This window comes from Artemia franciscana, chromosome 2, assembly GCF_032884065.1.
Source record: "Artemia franciscana chromosome 2, ASM3288406v1, whole genome shotgun sequence".
Classification (NCBI taxonomy): domain Eukaryota; kingdom Metazoa; phylum Arthropoda; class Branchiopoda; order Anostraca; family Artemiidae; genus Artemia; species Artemia franciscana.
In genome coordinates this window covers 36,084,661-36,110,567 of record NC_088864.1, presented here as the reverse complement: position 1 = coordinate 36,110,567, position 25,907 = coordinate 36,084,661, and the positions used below count along the sequence as shown (strand labels likewise).

Sequence of the window (25,907 nt, the reverse complement as noted above, 5' to 3'; positions counted from 1 at the left end):
TATACAGCAGCCTATAAGAAAATCTTACTGAAATCCGTCAATGAAACAACTACAACAGAAAAAATAGATTTAAACTTGATATTTATTTAAAAATAAATAATAAAAAAGCAACAGCAACAACAAAGTCTAATATGCTCACTAGCGACCAGCATCGGCAGAGAATCCATGCACTGGATCTGCTTTGTAATTAACTATTCTAAGTTTCCCCTTGCTATCATAGTATCCATACCTTCCGTGAACAACACCAGCTGAATCTCTTTCTTCAAAACGAAACTGGCGGTCAGGACTAAAAAAAAGTACATTTACAATAGCCCATGCATTTTGGTACGTATTCTTTAAGTTTAGTAGCAAAATAATTTCATTTTAAAATAATTAAATAAAGGGTAAGGGTACAAACAAAGTAAAAAAAATCACGCTGGTATATAACATATGTTAAAAAAAAATGAAAATTTAGCCTAAAGACTGAGGAGGAGATCCAAGGTGGGATTCTAAGCGAAGAAATGATTTTAATTGAACATCTAGTAATTCTGACCGTAAGTACACATCATTGGAAACAGCAATATAATGGCAATTCAATATGGGTAACGAAAAATTACAAATCTCCAAATGTTGCAGAAACAATAGGTTTTAAATTTCGAGAGAAGCTTGTAAAAAAGTTGAACTTTACCAATAAACTGAACATTAAAGGAAGGGGATAGGAACCTCTCTCATGTTCAGAAAAATGCTGGTTTACTACGTAAGGGAAATAGACCTAAAAGATACCTTAAATTTTAATGCTGTCGCAAAAATCGGCAGCCCCTTCATTTTTAGCAAACCCAACAAGTGATATTATAAAGATCATAAAGTGAATTTGAAACATATTTTTTAATGAAATTGAAGAGTGACTATATGACTCAAAAAGAAATAAAATTATTCCGTGCTTGATAAGGGATGCCGCCATCCTCAGCAACCCCTCTCAAAGTTTCGACTTTTTCATCTTTATGTTTCAAGAGCGAATTCTCTAATACGGTTGAAAAAAGCTGAAAGCTGTCATAAAAGCACTAAAATGTCCCTTTGCCGGCACCTGGAGCTTTAGCTTCAAAACCTGTAACTTTCCACCATTTCCGGCAAAAAAACTCTTGAAACTGTAACCAAACGAAAACCTGTTAAATTTCACAGGAATCCTGTAATGGTGGCAACACTACCTGGCAGTCTATAAACACAGTTGATTCCACTTCTGCTATATTTAGAGTAGACTACTTTATTTTGAACATTTCCTCTTTAATATTTTTAGACCTAGTTTAATACTTTATTTCTACTTGAAATTTGGATTTCCTAGTTTTTTCCTTGCCAAGCCCAAGGATCTTGTGTCACAAAAATAGGAATTTTGGATATAACAGCAGGATTTTGGCAATAGAAATTGACAAATATTCTTGTTTTTGATGGACCCACAAAATTTGAAACAAAATAACCAACATGGAAGGATCAACTTGACAGAAAAGCACAAAATACAAGCACCTATGCATATTTACAGCCATATAGACTGAGCAATATACAGTAAGAAATAATTTGTTTTTATTAGGGCTCCCTTCTCTGCATCTTTACAAAACTAATATAGCTGATTATGTCATGTATCATGTCTTTTCAATGAACCTGTAGCCTACAAGTTTAGCTATTGTGTATTTGCATGTTGAGCTGATTTGAATTCTTGGATGACTTTATATGTAGATTGTATCATGCCTTCTTAGTCTACTCATGGCCGAGGCATACATTCAAAGGAAAACTTGAATTAATGATGAATTGTTTTTTTTTTTTTTTTGCCTAATTTAGCAAGCAAATTAACTTAAAAGATATTATATCATGAAACAGCCAGGTTGTTTGAGTCTAGCCTTAAATCTTAGCTATCTTCTATGTTATACTTTTTAGGGGGGGGGAGGAAGTTGAGGTGGCTTCTGAAAATCGTAGGGTGGCAACCCCCTCTTCTGTATGGCAAAGGATGTTCCTGACTTCTAGCTTAATATTTCTCTTATTCTCCTTTGAGTAAAAAGTTAAGTACGAACGAACAAGTCCCCATAAATAGACCAAAGGCTTATGTTTTACAGCATATCTTAGTCTGCTAATTCATGTCAATCAAGAGTTGGATAAACATTTTGCAAAGCACTTTCAAAAAAAATTTTTGATAGAAACATAATTAATTCGTCTCTGTTTGGTGACTTGTGGCCCACGTTGTTTAACCAAGCTGATGTTTATTTCCCATGAAAAAACGAAGTGAACAGTGTATAGTTAGTGTTATAGCTAATAGTATAACAAAGCATAGTATAACAATGTATAGCTGCTTGTTGGCGGAGAACAAATTGAGTTTGGGAAGTAATATACCGTAAGAATCAATTTTGTCGTCACATTCCTGTTCAAATGGTAAGCACAATAATACACTTACTTCCGGTTTGTGTCCTACTACAATTCTCCTCTTTTTTGGCATTGAAATACACTATTCCTACATTAGTGGTGTGAAAGCACCGCGATAAGCGTAAATTTTCTAATAGTGACAAACTCGCCCATAATGCAAGAATTCTGAAGAAAAGCGAACGACTATTTGCTACAGCTTCGAAATTGTTTATCCAAAACTGGAGAAAAGTCTATAGTTTTCCACCCCTGTATAGTAAGAAAAAGCAATTTTGAGAAAAAGCTAAAACACCCTTACCCAATACTTCCAGTATCGAATCCATACTTGTACGAGTGAGGTCCTTGTTGACCGTGGATGGCAAATGATAGTCGTCCATCATTTCCTGCACCTCGTGCATAACCTTTGGACTACAAGAATAATGCATGAATAAATGCACCATAATTATAAAATAGCGAATAAACACTGAAGAAATGATAATAATCGAATAATTGAACACATGAATCAATGAACATTTCTTGTTTTTGATCAAATTATTCGTAGCAAGCGGGATTTGCACCCGAGAGTGGTGTTGCAAAAATCAAATAAACCCTCCAAGGGAGTTCGTTTGAATATTTTTATATGATGAAAAAAGTTTCTTTTAACATTTCAGGAAAGGGAATTTTCTACAAATGATTAGTTTTGAACAGTCGAAACAACAATTTTTGAAAAAGCTTAATTAAATCAGTAGAACAAGAGCCCCCTCCCCCTCCGATTTAATCACAATACACAGCTTGATATTTTTTTTTTTAATTTACGTGTTACACTAAAATACAACGAGCAACAAGTGTTACGAAACTCTAATTCTGTATATTGATAAGCCCTCTGATTTCTATTTAGACAGTTCGTGATCAATTTTTAACGATTTATTCAGTGACTATTTAATAACTCAGTTCCAAAGCAAAGGAAAAGAAAAAAAAATGACAGCGTATCCATTCTTTCTTGTATCATACATCATGTGTTGCCAGGGCGATATATTTCTTTCAACTTACCTAGGTAACTATCATCATCCGGGAGGCGTTTTCTTTCCCAAAAATTTCCTTCAGAGAAATCTCCCTCCTAGAAAAACTTCCACCCGTGGAAAATCTCCTCCACAGAAAATTCCTCAAGACGCAAAGTTGAGCAGTAACAAAGAAAGTACAAAATAGATACTTTAAAATATCTATCAGATGCACTAATGGGTAACAAAATGACCAGATTTCAAAAACAGTTCTAGGCCCGGGGCTGGTTGGTCATTAATCCCTTTCAAATTTAAAAAGAGTACTATAATCCTCTATTTCTGATCAAATAACAATCCTCTCAAGTTTCTACGACCACGAGGGGAAGGTTGTTGATGAGGAGGGGAAAGCCACCCTCCTAAACGGAATAAATTCTGCTTGTTTTAGGGATTAATGGTACTCTTTGTTTACATAATAACGGCATAGATCAGAAATATTCACAGAAATAAAGAAAGATTATATATCAATTTCCACCTCCCCTTATTTAGAACTCATTCTGTGTTTACCTGAAGGTTCAACAAGAGTAAGGATATTTTGCATTAAAATGCACCTTTTGTGGCATCTACCTCTCTCCCTAACAACAAAATGACCAAAGAACCCTACTGTAGTCATTTCAAATTCTTATCTTCAAAAAATTGGAATTTGTATTTTTTTTTGCCAAAAACACCACAGATGTGTGCTGCTTGTTATTTTTTTTTTTTTACCAGGGATGATTGCATTGAACCAGGGGTCCTAAAAGATTGGAAAAGGGCTCATTAGAACAGAAATTAAAAGTGTAAGTACTATTGTAAGTGAACAAAACACAGATTATAGGCCAACTAGCCCCCTTACAATGCCCCCTCTCCCCCAAAAAATACCCGAATGAAAGTTTAAGATGACCATTTGGTCAATCATAATCCAAAGTTCCAATAAATATGGGGGGGGGGCTCAAAATGGGTATTAGAACTTTCGATTTTCAACCAAATAAGCCCTCTCCAAATTTATACTGTCACCCCTTACATAGAGGCAACGCTGCTGATGTGGTTTGTTTCGTTCGCAATTTTCTCAGAAAATGTGATAACTGTCCCATTTTGTTTTTTAATTTTGCTATTGAAAAATGCTTGTTAAATTTCATTAAAAAATCAGACTTGTGATGCTTAAATCGATGGGCTCCAGAAAGATGGGTGTTTTGCATTTTTTTTTTCGAACCGGATTCAGTTCTGATTTTAATACTAACACACTTTCAAAATTTGACTTTTCTGTTTTCTAGTCAACAAAAAGGCTTCTTTTTTTACGTTGATCCACAACGTACAGACATTATCAAGTTTAGACTAACACTGAAAGATATTTGCCTATGAAAGAGATGTCTGGGAATCCCCGTTTTCAATTATATTCTCTAACGCAAATTACTTCTAGCTTTTAAGTTCTAATTTGATTGTTCAGACTAAGTTATACATCCGTAATCAAGCAAAAATCAATTGTTTAGATAATTAGCAAAATATCAAAAAACTGTAAAAAACAATCTTAAAAAACGTTGTTTTTTCCTTTATTTGTGATATAAAGACATATATTAAAGGAAAGGGCAATCTTTTATTCTTTTAATAAACAAAAAAGCTTTTGAGACATTCAAACTAGACCTATAGATATTTTTTTTTTCTTTTTATTTTAATATTATTTTCACAAGATTATGTTACGAAACATAGTATGAGACATCCAAACGCGATGTAAGCAATTATCTTTAAAAATGTTTTCTATTTATACAAATAGCAAGTAAAAGAATATAGAGTGTATACCCCCTCCTATTTTTTCATATACTTAGCTCTCAAACAAATTTTGATGGAAATTTGTGGAGTTGGTTGGCAAATCTTCTTTCACTGTTTTAGAAAATAGGAATTAATTAATTAGGAAAAAGGTATGAGTGTTTGGGTGATTACTTTTAAATAATTCAATTATTTTTTGCCTAAAGGTAACGAAGTTACCTAAACGAATGAACCTAAAGGTTCATCTATTTGATAAGATTTGGACATACAAATGTCTTTAAAAGTACATTCCCCACATAAATTTCTGTTTTGGGTGGTAGACCCAAACTTATTAAAGCTGACGTATTTTGAATCAATGTCTAAAGCGAAACTTATTTAAATAAATTATTAAGCCCCCTCATTTGAAATTTCGAAATGTGAATATTATTTTAATAATACTGGCCCGTGAATTTCAATTTTGAGCAACAGTTTTCTTACCTCACTAGGGACATAGCTAGACGCTACAGATTGCACTTCCTTGGCGAAACTTGCTTGTTCTGGGTTTTCGTAATAATCTTCACTAGCATAGTCTTGACTAGCCTCTTTATATTGTTCTTGGGAGTAAGAGGGCTCAGCTTTATAAGATGGTTCAGTTTTATAAGATGGCGCTCTTCTTCGCTCTTTGTAAGTTGGAGTTGGCTTATAATCTTGAATGGGTTCTTCGAAAGCTTTGGCTGATGCAGAGGGTTTTATTTCCTCGTCATATACTGGACTACTGTACGGTCTTGGGTTTGGTAGCTGAAATTTATTTTGAATTGTCAATTTTAGGTTTTACGTAAAAGTATTTTTCATGTGCAAAAAAAGGTCCGTCCAATCAGAGCAAAGCAATCGTATTTTCCTGTTGGGATCAAATACTTAATTGACACACATACACAAAAAAAAACTATGTCTCACTTGTTAAAACAAAGAAGTGAAAAAAGAGCCTGACCCTCCCATCAGGATTTCAATTAAATCCTTTATCTTTAGCGTTTCTTCTAAGGTTTCCCTCTAGGAAACCAAAGAGTTTCAAAAATAGCAAAATTCAAAACTTAAAAATAAAAATTTTAAGAATTATCGAGACTTTGCCTCTGGGAGATTTTCTGGTGGAGCCTATGGTGCTACTTTTTGTGCTTTCCTCGGGAAAATCAAAGATGTAAATAAAAAAAAAATTCTAAGAACTTTGCTTTCAAACCCCCTTCCAGAATTTGCCTCTGGGGATTTTGTGTGTTTTTCTTGTGAAGCCTGATATATACCAAAATAGTTAAACTCTCAAACTCAGCCTCTGGGGGACGTTTTAATAGAGCTCACAGTTTTTTTTTTATACATGTGTGTCTTTCTTTGCAAAACCAAAGATATACAAAATAAGTAAAACTCATAATTTAAAAAAAGAATCCCAATATTTTGTTTTCAAACCCCAACCCAGACTTCGACTCCGAAAGATTTTCTGGGGGACCTAAAGGTGTTTTTTTTTTTTTTTTTTTTTTTTTTTTTTTTTTTTTTTTTTTTTTTTTTTTTTTTTTTTTTAGAAACCCAAAGATATAAAAAGCAAAATATCACAAGACCAGAAAAATCAGCCCCTCAGAATTACTTTTGACCAGGTATGTGCATCATTTACATACAGCAGTTGACCCTCGCCAACTCGAAATTCACGGGACCACAAAATTTTTGCGATTTTCGTATAGTTCGATTTATGCATAGTTCCAGTTTTAGAGGTCCTTTTACCTAGAATTGACTTATAAAAGTATCGAGTTATGGAGGTAAACCAAATTAAAATTCGAATTACAGGGGTACAGAATCATTAAATTTACTCCCTGCAACCACTAAAAGTTTAAGAGTAACTTTATTAGTTACCCCCTCCTAAGGGCCCTCCCCCTCCTAAGATTTTTTCTAGTACCCTTTTCCCTTTTTTTTTCTCCTTTATTTTTAGAGTAAATTTGTCAATTTGGTTAATTTTTGGCACCTTTATCACATTAACCTTCCACTCCCCCAAGATTTTGCTCATTGGCACCCTTGTCACATTTCCTTCCCAAGATTTTGCTCTAGACTAGACTTTTAAGTGTCAATAATAAATTTAGCTTTCTTGAAAATAGGCACCTGAACATTAACAAAATCTGATACAAAAAAAATATCCTAAAAAAATTAATGCTTGTCAAAGTTTACACGTCGCAACATGCATACCCGGGTTTCGACCAATAGAAGTCCAAAAAAATCTTCGAGATACTGAGGTAAACTTTGAAATGTGGAGTTGAAGTAATGACGACTTATCTACTGAATTTGGAGTTATTGGTGCAATTTTTGAATGACTTCGACTTACAGAGGCAAAATATGACCACAAAATTATTTTGAGTTACGTATGGTTTTTTCTTCGACTTAAGAGGTTTCTCCAAGGAAATTGAAAATTATTCGAGATATCGAGAATTTCGAGTTATCGAGAGTCGACAGTATTATATTCCGCTATATAGATGAAAAAATGCTGTATTGGATTCAATGAAGATGGAAAAAAAGATGTAAATAGAAACTGCCTTACGATTGGAGCAATGCATTCTGAATGATTTGTGACATATCTGTGGCAGGAAAGAAAGTACAAGTAAGTGTTTGATGGACATTGAAACACCTGTTGACACTGAAAAGCAGATTTCACATGTGAATAATTGATTTAGTGCAAATTCTGGAGAAAGTTGAATATAAAAAAGTAATAATTAAAGTGTGGAAAGCGGTGTTTAACAGGCAGTGTATGTAGCCGATTTTTTAACTAACTTGGCTTCAGGTGTTTATTTTTTTTTACCCCGTCTGAACCTCTCACCGCACCTCTGTCAGATATATGCACATTTTTTAAAAGTTTGAAATTCCCGCGTACACAATCCCTCACCACTGGATTGAAGATTAAATTGCAAAGACACTTAAAATCATATTAAAAAAAATAGCCTATTAGATATTACTCTATGAATGGCATAGTTTGGTGGTGTTGTTCAGACCTTTTCTCAGTAGCACCTAGCAGAATGCTGAAAGAAATTAAAGAAAATTACACTTTTTTCCGAACGAAAATAAAGACCAAGATTGAAACTTAAAACGGACATACATTATCATGTATATAAGGAGTGAAGTTTCCCTCGACCCCATGCTCTTTACGCTAAAATTTCACCAGTACTTTACTGAAAGCATGTTTGAGTACAATAAATAGTGCCACTTGGTAGTTGTCTGTGTCTTATTTACTAATTGCCTTTCAAAAAAAAAATTCAATTCAAAATTTCAGTATTTGAAGAAATTGCATATGAATCGCAACCTTCCATAGTTAAGACATATCAGAAAGTACTTTTCATGCTGTTTCAATTGCTTATGACTCAATGCTTTCGCTCTTGAAGCATTTGAGAAATAAAACCAAGCTTTGGAATAAAAACTGGCTTTCTGAAGGGGAGTTCCCTCATGTAATGGAGAATTTCTCTTCTTATTGAGCTTCGATATCGCTCTTCAGTTTTATTTGAAAAAAGCTTGCAGATTTTATTTCTTTTTTCTGGGTTGTTAATACCATCTGCACGGTATAAATACGGGGGAGGGGGCAACAGTCTCTCAGCTTCCACCGTTCGTATGCAATTTTTGACTTTACGCAACAATGCCTTGCGATAAAGTATTAATTCATGAAATTGTCATACATAAAACTATGGTTTTGGAATAAGAGGGGAGTGATTCCACTGGTAACCACCCTAATAGCTGGTACGCAACTCTTCGTTACACCATTGTCGATAGTTTTATTAGATAAATGGCCGATAATGACGGCACATTTTCATGGACTATGCATGCTGAGTTTCGGCTGTTCTATTGAAAATCATTAGGTCCTCTGAGAATGAGTGGCTATATAAATACCCTTTTAATAGTTCTCAGTATAGTTTCTTGATAACATTTTGACCCAGCTCAAGTTAAAATAGCTGTTTGTCCATTTTAGTAGATAGTAGCCATAGGTGTTACACACGTTTCGAATTTCATTGAACAATTTTTATGAAGATCATACCCTTCTTGGGGAGTATTTAACCCATTTCAAATTCTTATGCAAATTTCAATAAAAACTCTTTGTGAGTAAAACTAAAATCGATTTATTTGCTTAAAATCGATTAAGTATAAATAGTAAACTTCTTTTGATGTATATAATCCACCTCTGTTTATTAGAATTTGGATTTCTATTGGCAGAGGTTGTTTTTTAATTACAGCTTACAAGAAAGAATTCTTCGATCAAGTACTCTTAGATTTGAGGGTCGCTACAACCCGCACCCTTCAGCCTATATTTTTAAATTCGCGGTTATTATTGTACAGCAATGCTTCAATTATCTTTGAATATTCATCATTCCTAAAAAGTGCAACCCCTAAAATATTTCTAAGGTGGTTGAGCTTGAAATAAAAACACAACTAGGATTTCCAAAAGGAACTCTTTAAACAAATCTTTGTTCTTGGTAAAAAAAAAACAACAACCATATATTACCATTCTCCTCAAAAAAAAGAAGAAAAAAACCGCTTCGTATTTTTATATATAGGGGCTTGACACATGTTTTGCTTGAGTTTAGTGGTTTAGTGGTGTCATTTTTTTTTCCAAGATAAATCCTTTTTTTGTGTCGTTTCATTGTAATAAAGTATACCTTCTTTGGTAGAAGGTATGAAGGAATAAAATCGATTACAATATTTGCCAAAATCTAAAAATTAAAACATTAAAACAAAATTGTTTAGAAATGCTTTGATTTTAATGTGCAACAAAAAGTAGAAAAATTACTGCTACTTTAAAAAATTGAAACCTTTTAAGACAAAAAAAGCATGGATTGTCATTGTTTATATTGTAACTAATCAAGAATGACTTTGTATGTCCGGATACCTTTTAAGACAATGAAATATGAAACCTTATAAGACAAAAAAGGAGGGATGGATTGTCATTGTATATACTATTACTTTCATTCATATTGTATTTGAAGATAGAACGTTAAAAAAATTTGTCTCAGTAGTTCAGTTTTGTTTATTTTAATAATTAAGAGGGTTAATGGTGCCAGTGGCAAGATCCATGTAATTTCACTCTCTTCCGTAATTTAAATATTTTCTATCTTTCATAATTTATATAATTCTTTAAAATACAAACTTCCCTTAAAGTAACACCACTATTGGTATTAAAGATGGAACCAACAAAATCAGAAAACGTATTTTGTATAAATTGGGGAACCCTATTTCAAAGAAACTTTTGAATGTCAGCTTTATAAGTGTGAGTATTCTAATTCATCAACTGTAGAATATCAGTATACACAATTAAAACTTACTTGTTCATATCCACCTGGCGCATAGCTTTGCCGTTTTCGGGCCCGATATGTATTGGGCTCATATTTTCCTCGATCTGATTTGCTTCTGCTGACCGAAGTTTCATCTCGGAAATAATTTCCTTGTGGGAACGCTACTGCCCCACAAGCTAGACATAGACCAATCTAGAAAAAAACAGACAAATAGTGTTTTTCTTACGAACAACTTAATAAATTTCATATCTATTTAATCAATCCATAATTTACTCTTTTTTTTCTTTTTTTTACAAGATTTAATATATTTCTGAAATCATTGAAAAATCATGGAAAATGTGTAAATTTCGAGGATCAGCTTCATATTCAATGATATGATAATAGAGTGAGAAAGCCAACAGGGACAGAAATAAAGGTAAAGAAATAAATGGGGGGAGGTGGGCTAGTCATCCTGTGCTTTCGCATGGCCATCCTGTTCACCTTCCCCAAATTAAAAGTTAGGTCGAACCTGGCTGAGCGTCTTAAATATTTCAAGCCTTAAATATTCCAATTAAATCCCACGCCTTAAATATTCCAATACTGTTTATAATGAGGCTGCTCACTTTGAGCACCAAAGGCAAAGCTAAGCGAAAGAAGAAATGAATAGAGATTCTCAAATGTTATGCCGGTACCGGAACACATACTTGTGTATATTGTACTTCTAGATCTAGACTTGTGTATATTCTACATCTACATCTAGCCTTCGTCTAGTATTACTTACCGTGGTTTGCCAATTGGTTCCAGTTTAAAGCATACTAGGACCCTACTGCTTGAGTTTTTAAGTAAAAGACTGCGAAGGACGTATGGACTTCTTGTTTCATGTAAATCCAGGTATAAGCGGGCAATTCTAGGAAGAATATACAATGCGTTTGCTGTGCCTCATCTACTAACATTAGCACCCTTTTGGGAACTTTTTAGTCAAACTGAAAAAAAACAGCTATTCGCCGACTGCATTTCCGTTATGCCAAGTTCCTTTTAGGTATCCCTCTATGGAAGAGTAATTGACGACTTGTGTCTAGTTTTGGTATAGCGCAACCATTTGTAGTCATTGAAGAACGCCGGTCTCGCTTTATGAATACGCTAGATGGTGAAAATAGTTTACTTAGTGCTTTTTTGTTGTGAGATTTAAGTGAATGTATCTTTTCTTTTTCCTTTTTTTTTTGTCATTACTCTATGTTAGCACTATGTGTGTCTTTTTGGGAAATAAAATAATAATAATATTACGTCAAAAGGTTTAGTTTAGTTTTTGAGCGATGTAACAAGTCAAATTTAAGATTCCTAACTGGGAAAAAATAATATCGTCTAGTTAAAACCAAAGTTCAAAATGAAATGTCTAAGTGTTAAAAGAGCCTAGACACGGTTTACTGACATGAAGAAATCTGAAAGATAGAAATTTTATGCCAGAATCTGAGCAAGTTCGTGGTAACAAACTGTAAGTAAGGAGCGACCTGGCTCAGTAGTAACCGAAACTCTAAAAAATGGAATTGTGATACCAATAGGTATATCAAAGAATTGAATTTTTATACTGATTTTCAATATAAAAATTTTATTAAGTTTTGTCTTACCCATCAAAGGTTATGAGCCTGAGAAAATTTGCCTGATTTTCACAAGAAGGAGGAAACACCTCCTAAAATTCACAGAATCTTAGTGAAAATCATGCCATTACATTCAGCGTATCAGAAAACCCTATTGTAAAGGTTTCAAGCTCCTATCTGCAAAAACGTGGAATTTTGTTGTTTTTTTGTCAAAAGAAAGATCACGATTGCTTGTTTATTTGTTTTTTTTATATCCCCAGGGGTGATTATCTCGACCTATTGGGCCTAGAACATCGGGAGAGGGCTCATTCTAAAGAAACACTAAAAGTTCTAGTGCCCTTTTTAAGTGACCAAATAATTGGTGGGCAAATAAGCCCCCTCCCAGGCCACTTTTTTCCCAAAATAGTCTGATCAAAATTCGGAGATTGTTTTTTTTTGTTCAGCATAGTTAAAAGGCCTAATAAATATCTCTTTGGAGATAATATGACCCCCCACAGCCCTTGTGGAGATGTCTTTAAGTTATAAAATTTGCCCATTGTTTATGTATGGTATTTGTTATTGGGAAGTATGCATACATTTTTCGGGTGGGTTAATGAAGACGAATTTCCACTGGGAGGACTTTGCGCGGAGAGAATTTTCGAGCGAATTTTCCAGAGCAAAATTCATAATATATAAATTTAAGGAGGAAAGGGAATTTCGCTATTTTTTAATTTTCTTTTTTAAAGTTCCAATTGAAGAGCTTCTTGAAATCTTGGAAGGTAATTTACTTAGGAGAAGGAAGCTTTCAGAGATGAATCTGGTGCCTAGAATACACACCCTGGGAAGATATTGCCAACTTACCATATGTGACAGGTACCTGCCTAAATTTTGACAAAAATGTTTCACCTTATTTTTGTGTTTTAAATCTGTTGTTCATTGGCTCTAATTTTTGAAACTGCAATTTCTATAACCTGATTAAAATTTTTAGTCATATCAAGGATTTCTTCCTAAATTAAGAAACGGAATTTAAAATATTTAAGACTTTATAAACTGGACTGAGCAGAGCAAAGGTATGCCGCTCAAAACCCTTATCTTGTGCCTCAATTGAGCAGTAGATGTATTTCTCAAGGTTTCAGTTTTATAACACAAATATTATGAAAGGTCGTCGATAGCCAGTGCCCTTTGAAGGGGGAAGGAGTAGAAGTAGAAACTCCAAATTTCTTTCTGGGGGATTATTAAGACTCTGAATTCATTCCTGAGAGTTTGATTAACCTAACCTAACTACCTTACACGAGAAAAAAGCCCCTAATGCTAATTTACTATTTGTTCAGTTAAAATACAAAAACCTGCATTTTTCAATGAGAATAGCTTAAAATCAGTATTTTTCAAAATCTAGGGGGTCGAAATAGTCTAGGGGGGATGTAAGGTTCTATCTCCCTCCCATTAACGTTACTTCTCTAGATACTTGACAAAATATTTCTAAGAGGAGGGGGGAGGTCAGCAGTATTTGCTGGTTTTTTGCTGATTTCATTCGAAATTGTCTTTATTTGGCATTATATGGGCTACCTGTTGACGAGAAGTAAGCACAGACGCACACACACTAAAAACAAAAATGCAAATCCAAGAAATCAGAAAACTTCTGTATATAGCTTAGGGCTATATCTAACCCCATTGGGGGAAGAAGACTTGGACACAAATGCAACAGCATTGATTACCATATTTGGAAAGAGTATCGAATGAGGAATCAAACGGCATATTTATTTTTTTTTTATGTCTGATTTCTTTCCTTTAACCTCAATTATAAATATTTCCGGGTAATATCACAGTTTTACTTCTTTTCTAAGGAAATATAAATGAAATAATCCTTACCTCTTCCTTACTACCATAACATCATGCTATTTTCATTTACAGGTGCCTTTAATTTTTTCCAAGTTTCATTCACTATTTCAGTAAATTAATTTAAAGTTTCAGTGCAAATTTTTATAACAGTTCGTGGTAACGAGCTGTAGTAAGGAGTGATCCGGCTCAATAGTATCCGAAACTCTAAAAAATGGAATTTTGATACCAATAGTTGCTTCAAAAGAATCACGTTTTAATGCTGATTTTAAATGTATAAGTTTCATCAAGATCAGTTATACCCATCAAAAGTTACGAGCCTGAGAAAATTTGCCTCATTTCAGAATATAAGGTGAAACACCCCCTAAAAGTCATACAATCTTAACGAAAATCGCACCATCAGATTCAGCGTATCAGAGAATCTTACTATAGAAGTTTCAAGCTCCTATCTACAAAAATGCGGAATTTCCCATTTTTTGCCAGAAGACAGATCACGGATGCGTGTTTATTTGTGTTTTTTTTTCCCAGGGGTGATCGTATCGACTGATTGGTCCTAGAATGTCGCGAGAGGGCTCATTTCAACGGAAATTAAAAGTTCTAGTGCCCTTTTAAGTGACCAAAAAATTGGAGGGCACCTAGGCCCCCTCCCACGCTCATTTTTCCCAAAAGTTGCCGGATCAAAATTTTGAGATAGCTATTTTATTCACCATAGTCGAAGAACCTAATAACTGTGTCTTTAGGGACGACTCACTCCCCTTCAGTCTCCGTGGGAGGGGCTGCAAGTTACAAACTTTGACCTGTGTTTACATATAGTAATGGTTCCTGGGAAGTGTACAGACGTTTTCAGGGGGATTTTTTTGTTTAGGGGGAGATTTGAAGGGGGGTACGTGGTAGGATATTTGAAAAAACAATGAAAAAATAAATAAGAAAAGTTTTTTTCTACTGAAAGTAAGGAGCAGCATTAAAACTTAAAACGAACAAAAATTATTACGCATATGAGGGGCTGGCCTCCTCGTTATACCTCACTCTTTGCGCTAAAGTATTTTTAGTAATTTCAACTATTTATTCTACGACCTTTGTGATTCGGAGCTCATTCTTAAGGAATTGGGACACAATTTAAGCTTTAGGGTAAAGAGCGAGGTATCGACGAGGGTTGAACCTCCTCATACACGCAATAAATACATACGAATGTAGAAGTTCGTTACGTAAATTAATTCGTAAGTTACGTATATTTTTTACCAATGAAAATGTTTCTAAAAAACTAAAAGTTCCAGTTGCTTTTTTAAGTAATCAAAAAATTGGAGGGCAACTAGGCCTCCCCCCTCTATCCTTTTTTCTCAAAACCTTCCGATTAATTGCAATTAATTAATGTGCAAATTTTGTTTTAATTATTTATGTGCGGAGCCAAGATCAAAACATGCATTAATTCAAAAACGTCCAGAAATTAAATTAAACAAACAAGTTTTTTTAAATGAAAGTAAAGAGCAACATTAAAAATTAAAACGAACAGAAATTATTCCGCATATGAAAGGGGCTTTTCCTCCTCAACGCCCCGCTCTTTATGCTAAAGTGTCTCACTGTTTTAAAAATAGAGTTATGAGAAATAGTCAAACTTTAGCGTAAAGAGCGAGGCGTTGAGGAGTAAAAGCCCCTTTCATATACGGAGTAATTTCTGTTCGTTTTAAGTTTTAATTTTGCTCCTTACTTTCATTTAAAAAAACTTGTTTTTTCAATTTATTGAAAAGAAGACGTGTTGAATATGAATTTAAAGAAGTGAATTTTGCGGCGAATTTTAGTCAGCTAATCAAAGTCAGATTCTAAAGCATATTCACAGCAACATTGTATGTAGTTAGGTTTATCGTATAAGGCAAGAATTTAATTCTTTCTTTATCTTTTATTAAGAAAATAAGTGAGACAATAAAATTACACTTTCTTGGTTTGAAAAAGATATGGCCCCCTCTTTGAGCACTAATAAATATGAAGTTTTCGTGAGAGAAATTTCCAGTAAATAAATTTTTTAAGCACATGAATACTCAAGAAAGTTTTAAGTGGGAAAGATACGCTTTTAATAGTCAAAGTTACCTCTTTCATATACAACTACATCACATAGGTTAAATTACTTTTGCATGCACAACTTTATCTAACATAGCCACTGAGATTAAAGATTAACTAGTACCACAATAAATGATTTCATCCTGTTAACTACGAGTTGGCAGAGACGTTACTGTACTTCAATTTCTCCAGTAGTTCATATAGATAACACAGATGCATCCAGCATCTTGAGACTTGACCAATCACAGAAAACCGTCCTTATGGCCAAGAAAACACATTTGTATCACCTTGACAATGAAAGTTTTGCAGTGTTTTAGCAGCCAGCTGCTGTTCTTTTTTTTCACACAATTTATTCAGATATGCAGTTTATTCTGGGCTTTTAAACTACCAAGGTCAATGAAATGAAAACAGGTCTTGCCCCTAGGACCCATGTCAGGTCTAGTCATATCTGAAAACTAAGATTTTCTAAGATTTTTTGTTTGGTTCTTTTAAAATTTCGAAGTTTTAGGGCAAAACCATATTTTCGTCAGCGTTGACACGTTGAACTATGAAAATAAATCAGGAAAATAACTGAATAAATTGGACAATATTTTTTTCCGTAAAAACTCAAATCTTAACTATTTGTTGAGTCCCAAACAGCTAAACCCAAAGGAAACCGACGCTTTCTTAAGCCGTTTGGCTCTCTTAGATTTTTTTTTTACAACTATCACCAAAATTTCGTCTTTTTATTAGGTATCTGCCACTACTAAGAACTGCATAACTACATATATTTGTTTTTTCATTAAAAACTTGAACTACAGATTTCTTCCTAGTTTTTTGAAATTTATAATTGCGTGGTTTACTGTATAATCCATTCAAAAATCAAGTTTCAATTTAACTGTCCTTGGTACTTCAACTGAATGTAACTGAATGTCAACTATAAATATATATATATATATATATATATATATATATATATATATATATATATATATATATATATATATATATATATATATATAAATAGCCTAGTATTTTGGGAAAGTAACTTCAAGGTTTCCACTAATGACATACACTTATAGTTTTCGGACATATTTTCAGCTTTTAGGATGTAAAACACTTGGAAGCATTTCGGAAAAATAAAGGATACACATGATTTATGAGGGACACAGCAGTCCTAGTTGAGTTTTTTTTTGGAGGTGCACTTTATGTAGTAAGAGAGGAGATCCCAAATTGTTTTCATCCAGATATCTATAAGGACAAGTTGCCAGATCTCAATGAAAATAGGTTGTAGATAAGATAAGAACTGGAGTCCAAATTGTCCTATTTTGTGATCTAGACCCAGTCTTAAGTCTTTGCAGAAGGAGGGAAAGGGGCCTGGATTTTTTTTTTAATTTTGACATCTATCAGTAAGGGTTGTCATACTTGGACAAAATTGAGCCACAGTTTTGTCGTAGCACTGGAAATATAGTAATATGAAAGACATAAAGTTATATAATTAGTCAAACCTAAAAACAAGTTGATACTGCTATGAAGGAATAAATGTAACATAAAATGAACAGAAGTTGAAATGAATAATCAAGTAGAACTTAAAACGAACAGAAATCGCCACAAGTAATAAGTGGGGCTACCACCACGTTAAATTCTCTAGAAGATTAAACTGTCATTCCACTACACTGAAAACAATTTGTATCCTGAAATACGTACTTCGACAACAACAAGGCTGAAGATAAATTATAATGCTTTTTCAGGTTTACAAATAAGTGCTAGCACAAATAAGAATGGAGCTACTGCTCCCTCAAACCCTCCAAAAGGGCAATGTCATTTAAGCTAACATTAAATAAAAAAAAGAACAGGTGCATTTAATTCATCTTTGAGCTCATTCCTGCTTTACATAGCTGAGATAAAGACCGTCTAATCCACCATATTGAGGGTTCTAGGCGTTTACTCCCCACTCACCGATTATCCCCATAGAAAATAATCCCCCCACAGAAAATATCCCCCGAAAAATACCCCCCGTGGAAAATACCCCCTGCGAAAACACCCCCCCCCACGACAATACCCCGCAGAAAGTACCCCCCAAAAAATACCCCCACCCCACAGAAAATAACTCCCCTGAAAATACCCACCTGGAAAATACCCCCCCCCCACCGTGGAAAATAAGACTTTCCAGATTTGAGAGTTTTATTAGTTTTTTTTTTTGTTTCGTTGAAAAGTGCTAATGAACGGGAAAAAGAGGAATATACACACCAAAAGTATCTTAAAAACTTGGAAAAAAAGTAAATCCATTTTTGGTGAAAAAGCTTCCATATGAACTTCCGTAGTTTTTGGCAGTAGTGGGTGCCAAATAAAATTAAGCTAAAATATATGGCAGCAAAAAGTTTATGTAGGTTCAGTTATCCTTTGAAAGGATAGTTGGCTTTGGGAACCAATAAATTCTTATTGTTTACGTTTTGACGGTCGGAAGCCCTGCAAAATTCAACGTTTGTTTTTCTTACCTTCCAAGCGCAAAGCTACCAAAAATCACCATTAATAAATTAATAAAACCCAAAACTAACAAAAATTACAATTAACCTAGTCAAACTCAAAACGAGCAGAAATTAAAAGGAGTATGGCTGACAACACCCATGTCTTCTCAAGGCCAGAACATAAATTGCACTTTTGTAATAAAAACAACAAATAACCGTTTATTGTCAGTTCGATATACGTATTGTGATATTTATTACTTATGGTCTTAATACTTCTTTATTTGTTAAAGTCAAAAAAGGGAAAATATTTAAAATGCATTTTGTTTTCAGTAAAGTGCAAATTATACTCTGGTCTTGAGGAGGTGTGGGGTTGTCAGTGTTGAGTGCATGTTAATTTTGCTTGTTTTAGTTTGAATCAGTTATTTATTTTAATTTCTGTTCGTTATTGATGGTGATTTGTGGTAGTTTTACGCCTGGAAAATCATTTGAATTTATTTCTACTCACTTCTGGCTTAACAAGTATTAATTTCTGTTCGTTTTAAGTTTTGATGTTGCTCCTTACTTTCAGTTGAAAAAACTTGTTTTTAAAAATTTAATTTCTGTTTCAAGTAATTCCGGGAAATTTGGCTCTCTCTCTCCATGAAAAATTCCGGTAACTCGAGAACAAACTGGTTTTTTGTTGTTGGTGTCTTCGTTACTTTAGAAACAAATTTGGGCTATGTATTTGCACGTAGGGGGGAGGGTAAAGTATAGCGGGTTTGCATGCAAAATGTGTTAGGTACAATTATTCTGCATATTATTAAGTAAGAATTGTTTTCTGATTTCAAACTGTCCAAATACTTTACCCCCCCCCTTCCTTATGTACAAACATATAGCCCAAATCATATATTTTCCATCTATTCTGTCACTTGTCTTTGTCTTGTCTCGCATTAAGCCGAAAGAAACTAAAAAAGAAACCGGTTTGTTCACGAGTCTCCCACACAAAAAAGAAATAATAATAAGAAAAAAAAAAAATGATTCGTCTTAAAGTTGGTTCTGAAAAAGATTAGACTTTCTTCTCCATGCGGTTGGAAAATTAGACTCCTCGATTTAATTAAAGTTTTTGGGCCAAGAGGGCCCTAATTTGGAAACAGATGAGCCCCGCGGGGGAATAAACTACAGAAAACGAGAATAAAAATGGTCCATAAAACAATGTTCTTTGATCACCTGAACGTTTCAGGGATTGCTCCGTGGGCCAAGAAGATTCCAAATTTTGTTGGGATGGGAGAGGAAATGGGGCTCAACAATTGAACAAGAATGTTTTGATTCCAATCAGTTTGGAGCTTACATTCTTAAGTCCTTTAGACAAGAGAACAGTAATTTAAAGATTCAAAGTTTTGCACTCCTCTACTCATAAATAAGGGGTCTGAAGAATGGTTTAAAGACTTTTATTTATCCGATTGACACTTGCATATTTTAGTCCTTGAACCAGGGTAACCCAATGCTCAAATAGTTAGAAGAAAATATTTGTTCGCCCGAAAATCAATATTTCAGTCCCCTAAAAAGAACATATTTTTTTTCACAAAAATTCTTAAATTTTTAACCTTAATCCAGCAAAATCCATTTAACAAAAAGGAAATGGGATGAAAAATTCTGTACAGAACTACATCTGAAAGTCCTTGGGCTAATGGAATCCTAATGCAGAATAGAAAATTTTACATTTGGGGTGCTAACCACTATAAATGGGGCCCAGAAATGTGATAAAAACTGATTTCCAATTAAATTGGACCTTTTTGAGATTTGTCCCTCGGCCGAGGGGACCTCAGGTTGTTGTGAGAGAGTATAGAATGTTCGAGGGCATTAAAATAGGTCAAGCAGTGGTTTCCTTCTATACGTCTGAAACTTGTTTCGTATGTCCTGGGGACAACATAATCCACAATACAAAATAAATTTTAGGCTTAGGACCAATCCTCCCCCTCTCAAAGAAACGCCTGAAAACGATCCCATAATTGTTTTGCTCCAATAAACCTGAAACTTATATTACCCTTAGGACGATGTAGAAAAAACAGCAGCAAAAACTAAGAATGATAAGGGATCAACCAAAATGCACCGTAAACTTTTTTTTTAGATCAGTCTGAAACTTTACAGCTCTTTTTAAAAATGACCTAGCGACAGAAAGATACAAAGAGGGGGCCCAGGGCCAGGTCCCCTCCCCCACTAAATCCAAATTTTTTGTTGAATTTCTTGGCGCTTCTTTTCAAATCATTACGTAAAAATTGATTTTTGTCGAACCCCCTGTAAAAACAAAATCCTGCGTACATGCCAGCCAAGACATGTCTTTAATTAAAAGCCCTGCAGCAAACTAGAAGATGAAAGGATTCTTTTAATAAAATGGTTGACAAGAAAGGGCTAATATTCAAGACTGTCAACAGCACATGGCTACAGAATGGCTTGAGCCCCTTAGAAGATCAAATTATGCTGGTTTTAAATCTGTATTATTAAAAATGTCTTTATTCGACAGAAAATCCAACAACATGGCTCAAAACTGACTGACTGGAAGTGGTCAATTATTGAAAAAGTACAAGAATTGTTAACACCACAAATAAACTTAAAAAAAATATTAAATTTTACTACCTTTGAGAAGGGGGCTTACTGATTTATTATGAATAAGTCTAATGAGAGACAGAGAGAAAAAAAAAGAAAGAACATTAATTGCTCAAATACGCAGTTTAAAGCAAAAAATCGGATGATTTTCCTACATTTATGTTGCCATTAATTTCAAAACAGACAAGTAAACTTATCAAAACGATAATTTTTCTTTCACACTTAAGATACATTTGTTCAACATGGGATCTTTTGGGAAGAAGCTTAAGCCCCCTAGCCCTCCTCTTAGGTACGCCCTTGTGTGTATTTGTCTTTGTATATGGGATTAACTTACCAAAATTAATGAACCTAACATTATAAATTTTAACATAGACCATACTATAGTTAATCTCATAAGAAAGATGGGCTGATCAGTTTTTTTGCAACTAAAGAAAGCGAAAATTCATAAAATTTTTGTCACAGAGAGGCAATCCATTTCAGGCATTTGACGTGACTCATTCGCGAGGGCTTTATGCCTAAGCCAATGCCATTAAAAAGACCAGAAAGCAGTCTTTTCCCTATATATATTCAGCTGATAATTTGTTATTGGTAAACTATAACTTAATGAATTGCGCATATTTAGAATGGCAATTAAAAGCAGATTTTTTTACCGCACTATTTTGATGCGCACGTACATGTACTTTGATTTTAGCATTTTACACATGCACTATTATGTTATCAAAATCCATTTCTTGCAGTTAATTTTTGTATTTATACCTGTTGTTCTTCACTCATAATTTGTTACTACAATTTTTATATTTCGCATTGTTCAGTATTGCAAAACTAATAACATATTATTCACTGAATAGTTTAATGATTTGCTTAAATTATATAATATTCCTTAAAAAACTGTCAATTTTCTTCATCATCAAAGGAATAAAGTATAAATAATGTTTAATAATTATTTGTTAATCCATAATTCTTTATCATCAAGCCTCAAGTTGATTATTAGACTGTAATGTTCCCTCGTTATCTTGTAATTTTCCTATGAACACATTTCAAACTTGCAAAATTATCATGTTCAAAGGGTTTTGTTGCAAATTTGTAAAATCACGATAATCACTAGGATAGATGCATTACTTTCACAACTTAGAAGTTGGCGCTATTTGATGCAAGTCATTCCTGACACAAATTAAGATCGTTGGTTTTAAATAAGGAAAAAATACCTGATCTGCCAAGTAATAGGGTTCACTCCCCAATGAAATCGAACTATTAACAATAGCTGAAATTCAAATTTGAATTCATATTTTAAGAGATATTATTTTGCCACAGCGGGATAGTGATATGATATGAGGACCAGTATCAGCGATTTAAGCAAGAACACTGTGCAGCATCGTTGTACAAGTCAAAATATTTTAGCTGTCGGCATGACCTATGCCAAAAATTCATTTGTGTGATTTTCAAAATGACATGGCCACCCGAAAGCTCAAGATTTAAGTGAGGATCGCACGTATATGAACGGTTGATTCGCTCAAACGTCTTCTAAACAAGAAAGCAAGATAAAAGATAGCTGATTTGCCGAGTAGTAGGGTTCCCTCTCCAATAAAATCGAGCTATTGACAATAACTAAAATTTCTCATAAGTTGATAAAGGTTGCAAACTTGGAACACTGTTATTTCAATCGGATATCACGAGAAGCTGAAGTTTCAAAAAAAAAAAAAAAAAAAAAAAAACAGGGAAAGGGTGCTGATTGCTATTTAATTCAGTTATTAAACGCAAAAAAGTTTTCAGCCTAAGAAATTATTAAATTACGATATATTGGGAAAGGATAAGGGGCTAGACCTTTCACTGGCATATCCAGGAGGATGGGGGGTCTCGCCCCCAACTTGCCCCCTCATCCTGCGTTTTTTCTGATTTTTACTCTTTTTAAAGTAAACTTTTCGATGGGGTCTATTTTTAGTGTCCTTGTCACATTACCCCCCCCCCAAGAGTTTGCTCTAGATCCGCCTTTGAGACCTTTGGTATCAAATTTAAGTGTCTACCTTCAATGATTAGTATCAACTTCAGAGGAACTAGTAATATTTTACGAGAATAAAAAGAAAGTAAAAAAAAAATGAAAAGTCAAAGTTTGTTTTGTTTATTGCTGAATGCGTTTTTACTACTCGAATAGACTCGTCTAGTGGACTACTCTAATGGCTTTGTCAGATTTGTTCCTTTATTCAAATTACTTCGTATATGAAAGAGGCTGCTTCCTCATCAACGCCCCGCTCTTTACGCTAAAGTTTTTTACTGTTTTAAAAAGAAGAATTGAGAGAAAGAGTCAAACTTTAGCGTAAAGAGCGGGGCGTTGATGAGGAAGCAGCCTCTTTCATATACGAAGTAATTTCTGTGCGTTTTAAGTTTTAATGTCGCTCCTTACTTTCAGTTAAAAAAACTTGTTTTTTTTATTTAATTTCAAATAGTTCCAACAACTCCTTTGATTCTGCTTTAGGTTGGCATATATTTAATAATCAGTCCCACGCGATACTTTTTGAAAAATCTTCACTCATCAGTAATGGTTTGGGGATAAAACAGGTGGTTCGAGAATCAATCGAAATTAATCTCAAAATAAATAATAATATTTCTTTGAACAGGGACTTAGGGGAATACTCACTAAATTCTTTATACTCAAATTTAATTAAAAATGATCTAACAAAATATTTTACTAAACCGATTTATAATACTATTGAACCAGCTACGAAAAGACCTTTGAGACAGGCTGCTAAAAAAGCAAGGTTGGCTCTGAGAAATTGCATTTAATCACTTTGTTCTCTTTAGTTTGAATGAATTTATATTCTCACTTCATTCTTTTTGTCAGTCCTGGTTGAACTTCGTTGAAATAAGAATGCTAGGGTTGTTTTTAAAAAGATTTTAAAAAACATCATTTAGTCTTAATTCTCACAATTTAATGTAAGTTTATTTATATATACATATTTTCTCTCTCGTTCTCGTATTGTGCTGAAGACGGTCCTTGGACATAGGGCCGGAATGTTCACAGAATTGATTTCCACTGTCTTGAAAAGATTTTCCCTATTGTTTCTACTTTGTATTTGTTTGATAGTACCCACTCCCCTGAAATGTTAAATTGTACAAACACATTTAGTTACCGATTATCTAATAGTTAAAAAGGCCTCTTCATGATCCGAGGTGCATACATTATGCACCACATTATGAACTGAACTGAACTGAACGTCGGAATGGGATTCATGCAAAGGTTCTCCAACTTAACGGTTGAAAGCCTCATAGCTTGAATCCTCCAAATCAGAAACCTGATACAGAGCCAGTTATATTGCAGATTTCTGCTCAATTCAGATTATGATAGGATACTTATTGTTTTTCCTGATTTTGATCCTTTTTTCATGACAAGCAGTGATAGAAAGTACGAAAAGCAATAAAAAAGAAAAGAAACTTACAAATTGCATAGCTAATTATATTGACACCGATCTTGTGAAAAGCAGATGTGAAACTATTAAAATAAGTTTAAAATTTGCTTTTTATATCCAAGACATTCTCTATTATGAACAAACAAGTTTTAGGAAAATTGGTCTCGAGAAAATTAGCCCCACTTAAATTGTTTTTATGCCTTATGGCGTTCGTTATAATCGAGTGACGTAAATGAAAGCACTTCTTACTATTTTTGTCCTGCTGAATTGAGTACCATTGTAATAATGGTACGAACCATTTTTTTCTGATATGGTTTTAAAGTGTGTGTTTTTTTTAACAAAGCCCTAAAACGCTTAGAGGGTATTGTGTATTCATCATGGCCTGTAGTTTACATTATCTGGACTTAATTATCCGAATTTACAGAACTTTATTTTTTCTTATTGAGTTCAAAATATTTTTTTCAAGAGCGTCATCCTGTTGGGGTGCATATTTGTGCGCAGGGTGGTAGACTTCAGGTTTGTGTCAATCCTCAAAATGTTTAGGTTGTAGCGGCTTGTTAACATATGTTGTCCAGTAGACATACTGGACAGTAGACATATCTGGAATGCTTGTTTGTTATTTATAGATATTTTTGTGTGTATGTGGCCTATAAGCTTTTGTTATCTATCTATATATCTATCTGAACCTAATTATCCGAACTTACAGAACTTTATTTTTTTTCTTATTGTGTTCAAAGTATTTTTTTCTAGAGTATCATCCTGTTGGTGTGCAGATTTGTACGCAGGGTGAAAGACTTGAGGTTTGTACCAACCCTCAAAATGTTTAGGTTGCAGCGGCTTGTTAACATATATTGTGCTCCACCTTTGTATAGATGCGTACATTGTAGTCTTATGAATCATCTTATTTGTATGTGGAAGAAAATGGATTTCACTTCGGCTGCTTTCGTTGATATTTTTAACAAGAAGTAGCAAAAAATACATGATCATATAGGATTTTAAGTGGTTCTAGGCCATGAAACCTCTCTGTGTATATCCTTGATATTATTAAAATTTTAAGGTCATAGGCAGTGCGCTTTTCATTGAGGGTTTGTCTGACAAATCTCGTTCTAACTATTCTGGCAAATATTACCAAGGGGGATTTCATATTGAATAGGTATGATAAATAAAAGCGTCATAAATGAATCAACAAATAACATCTTCAAGAAAATGACAAGGGCTTAAGAAGTTCCAGGGAAAAAAGCCGGATGAAGGGGGGAAATCCATAGGAGCCTAGATCTCAAAGTAAAGTTTTAGATTGTGTCTTTACAGGGGGTCATTATCCTTGTGGTGCCCATGAAATGAGGTGTTTTAATTGCAGATAGACCTGACTCCTAATATCTTGACAAACAGGTTTCGCAGGTGGGGGCTACTCACACAGTAAAGTATGATAATTAAGTTATGAGCTAATTATCTATCGACAATGAAATGTAAATTGCTGTGAACGCACATTTTCAACGAAGGGCTGAATTTTCAGCCCTGTAGGATCAATTACCTTATTATCCCCTTACTGTAGACCTAATTGTCTAAGTGTCTTAACTAGCAACTCACTAAATTGAGCCAAGGT

General features: G+C 34.0%; 1 protein-coding gene across 3 annotated transcripts; it reads right to left on the bottom strand.

The window, feature by feature from the left end:
- Positions 1-64: 64 nt before the first annotated feature.
- On the bottom strand, positions 65-24,368 carry LOC136040926 (uncharacterized). Of its 3 annotated transcripts, none has more exons than XM_065725357.1 (5): positions 24,335-24,368; positions 10,463-10,624; positions 5,634-5,933; positions 2,681-2,790; positions 65-286 (listed from the first exon to the last, which is right to left on the bottom strand). In XM_065725357.1, the coding sequence occupies exons 1-5, from the start codon at positions 24,341-24,343 to the stop codon at positions 139-141; spliced, it is 729 nt and encodes a 242-aa protein (XP_065581429.1). In that variant the 5' UTR covers positions 24,344-24,368; the 3' UTR covers positions 65-138. The 3 variants fall into 3 exon arrangements, with proteins under 3 accessions (XP_065581429.1, XP_065581427.1, XP_065581436.1); XM_065725355.1 differs by lacking the exon at positions 24,335-24,368 and adding an exon at positions 15,998-16,143; XM_065725364.1 differs by lacking the exon at positions 24,335-24,368 and adding an exon at positions 15,904-15,927.
- Positions 24,369-25,907: the final 1,539 nt, after the last annotated feature.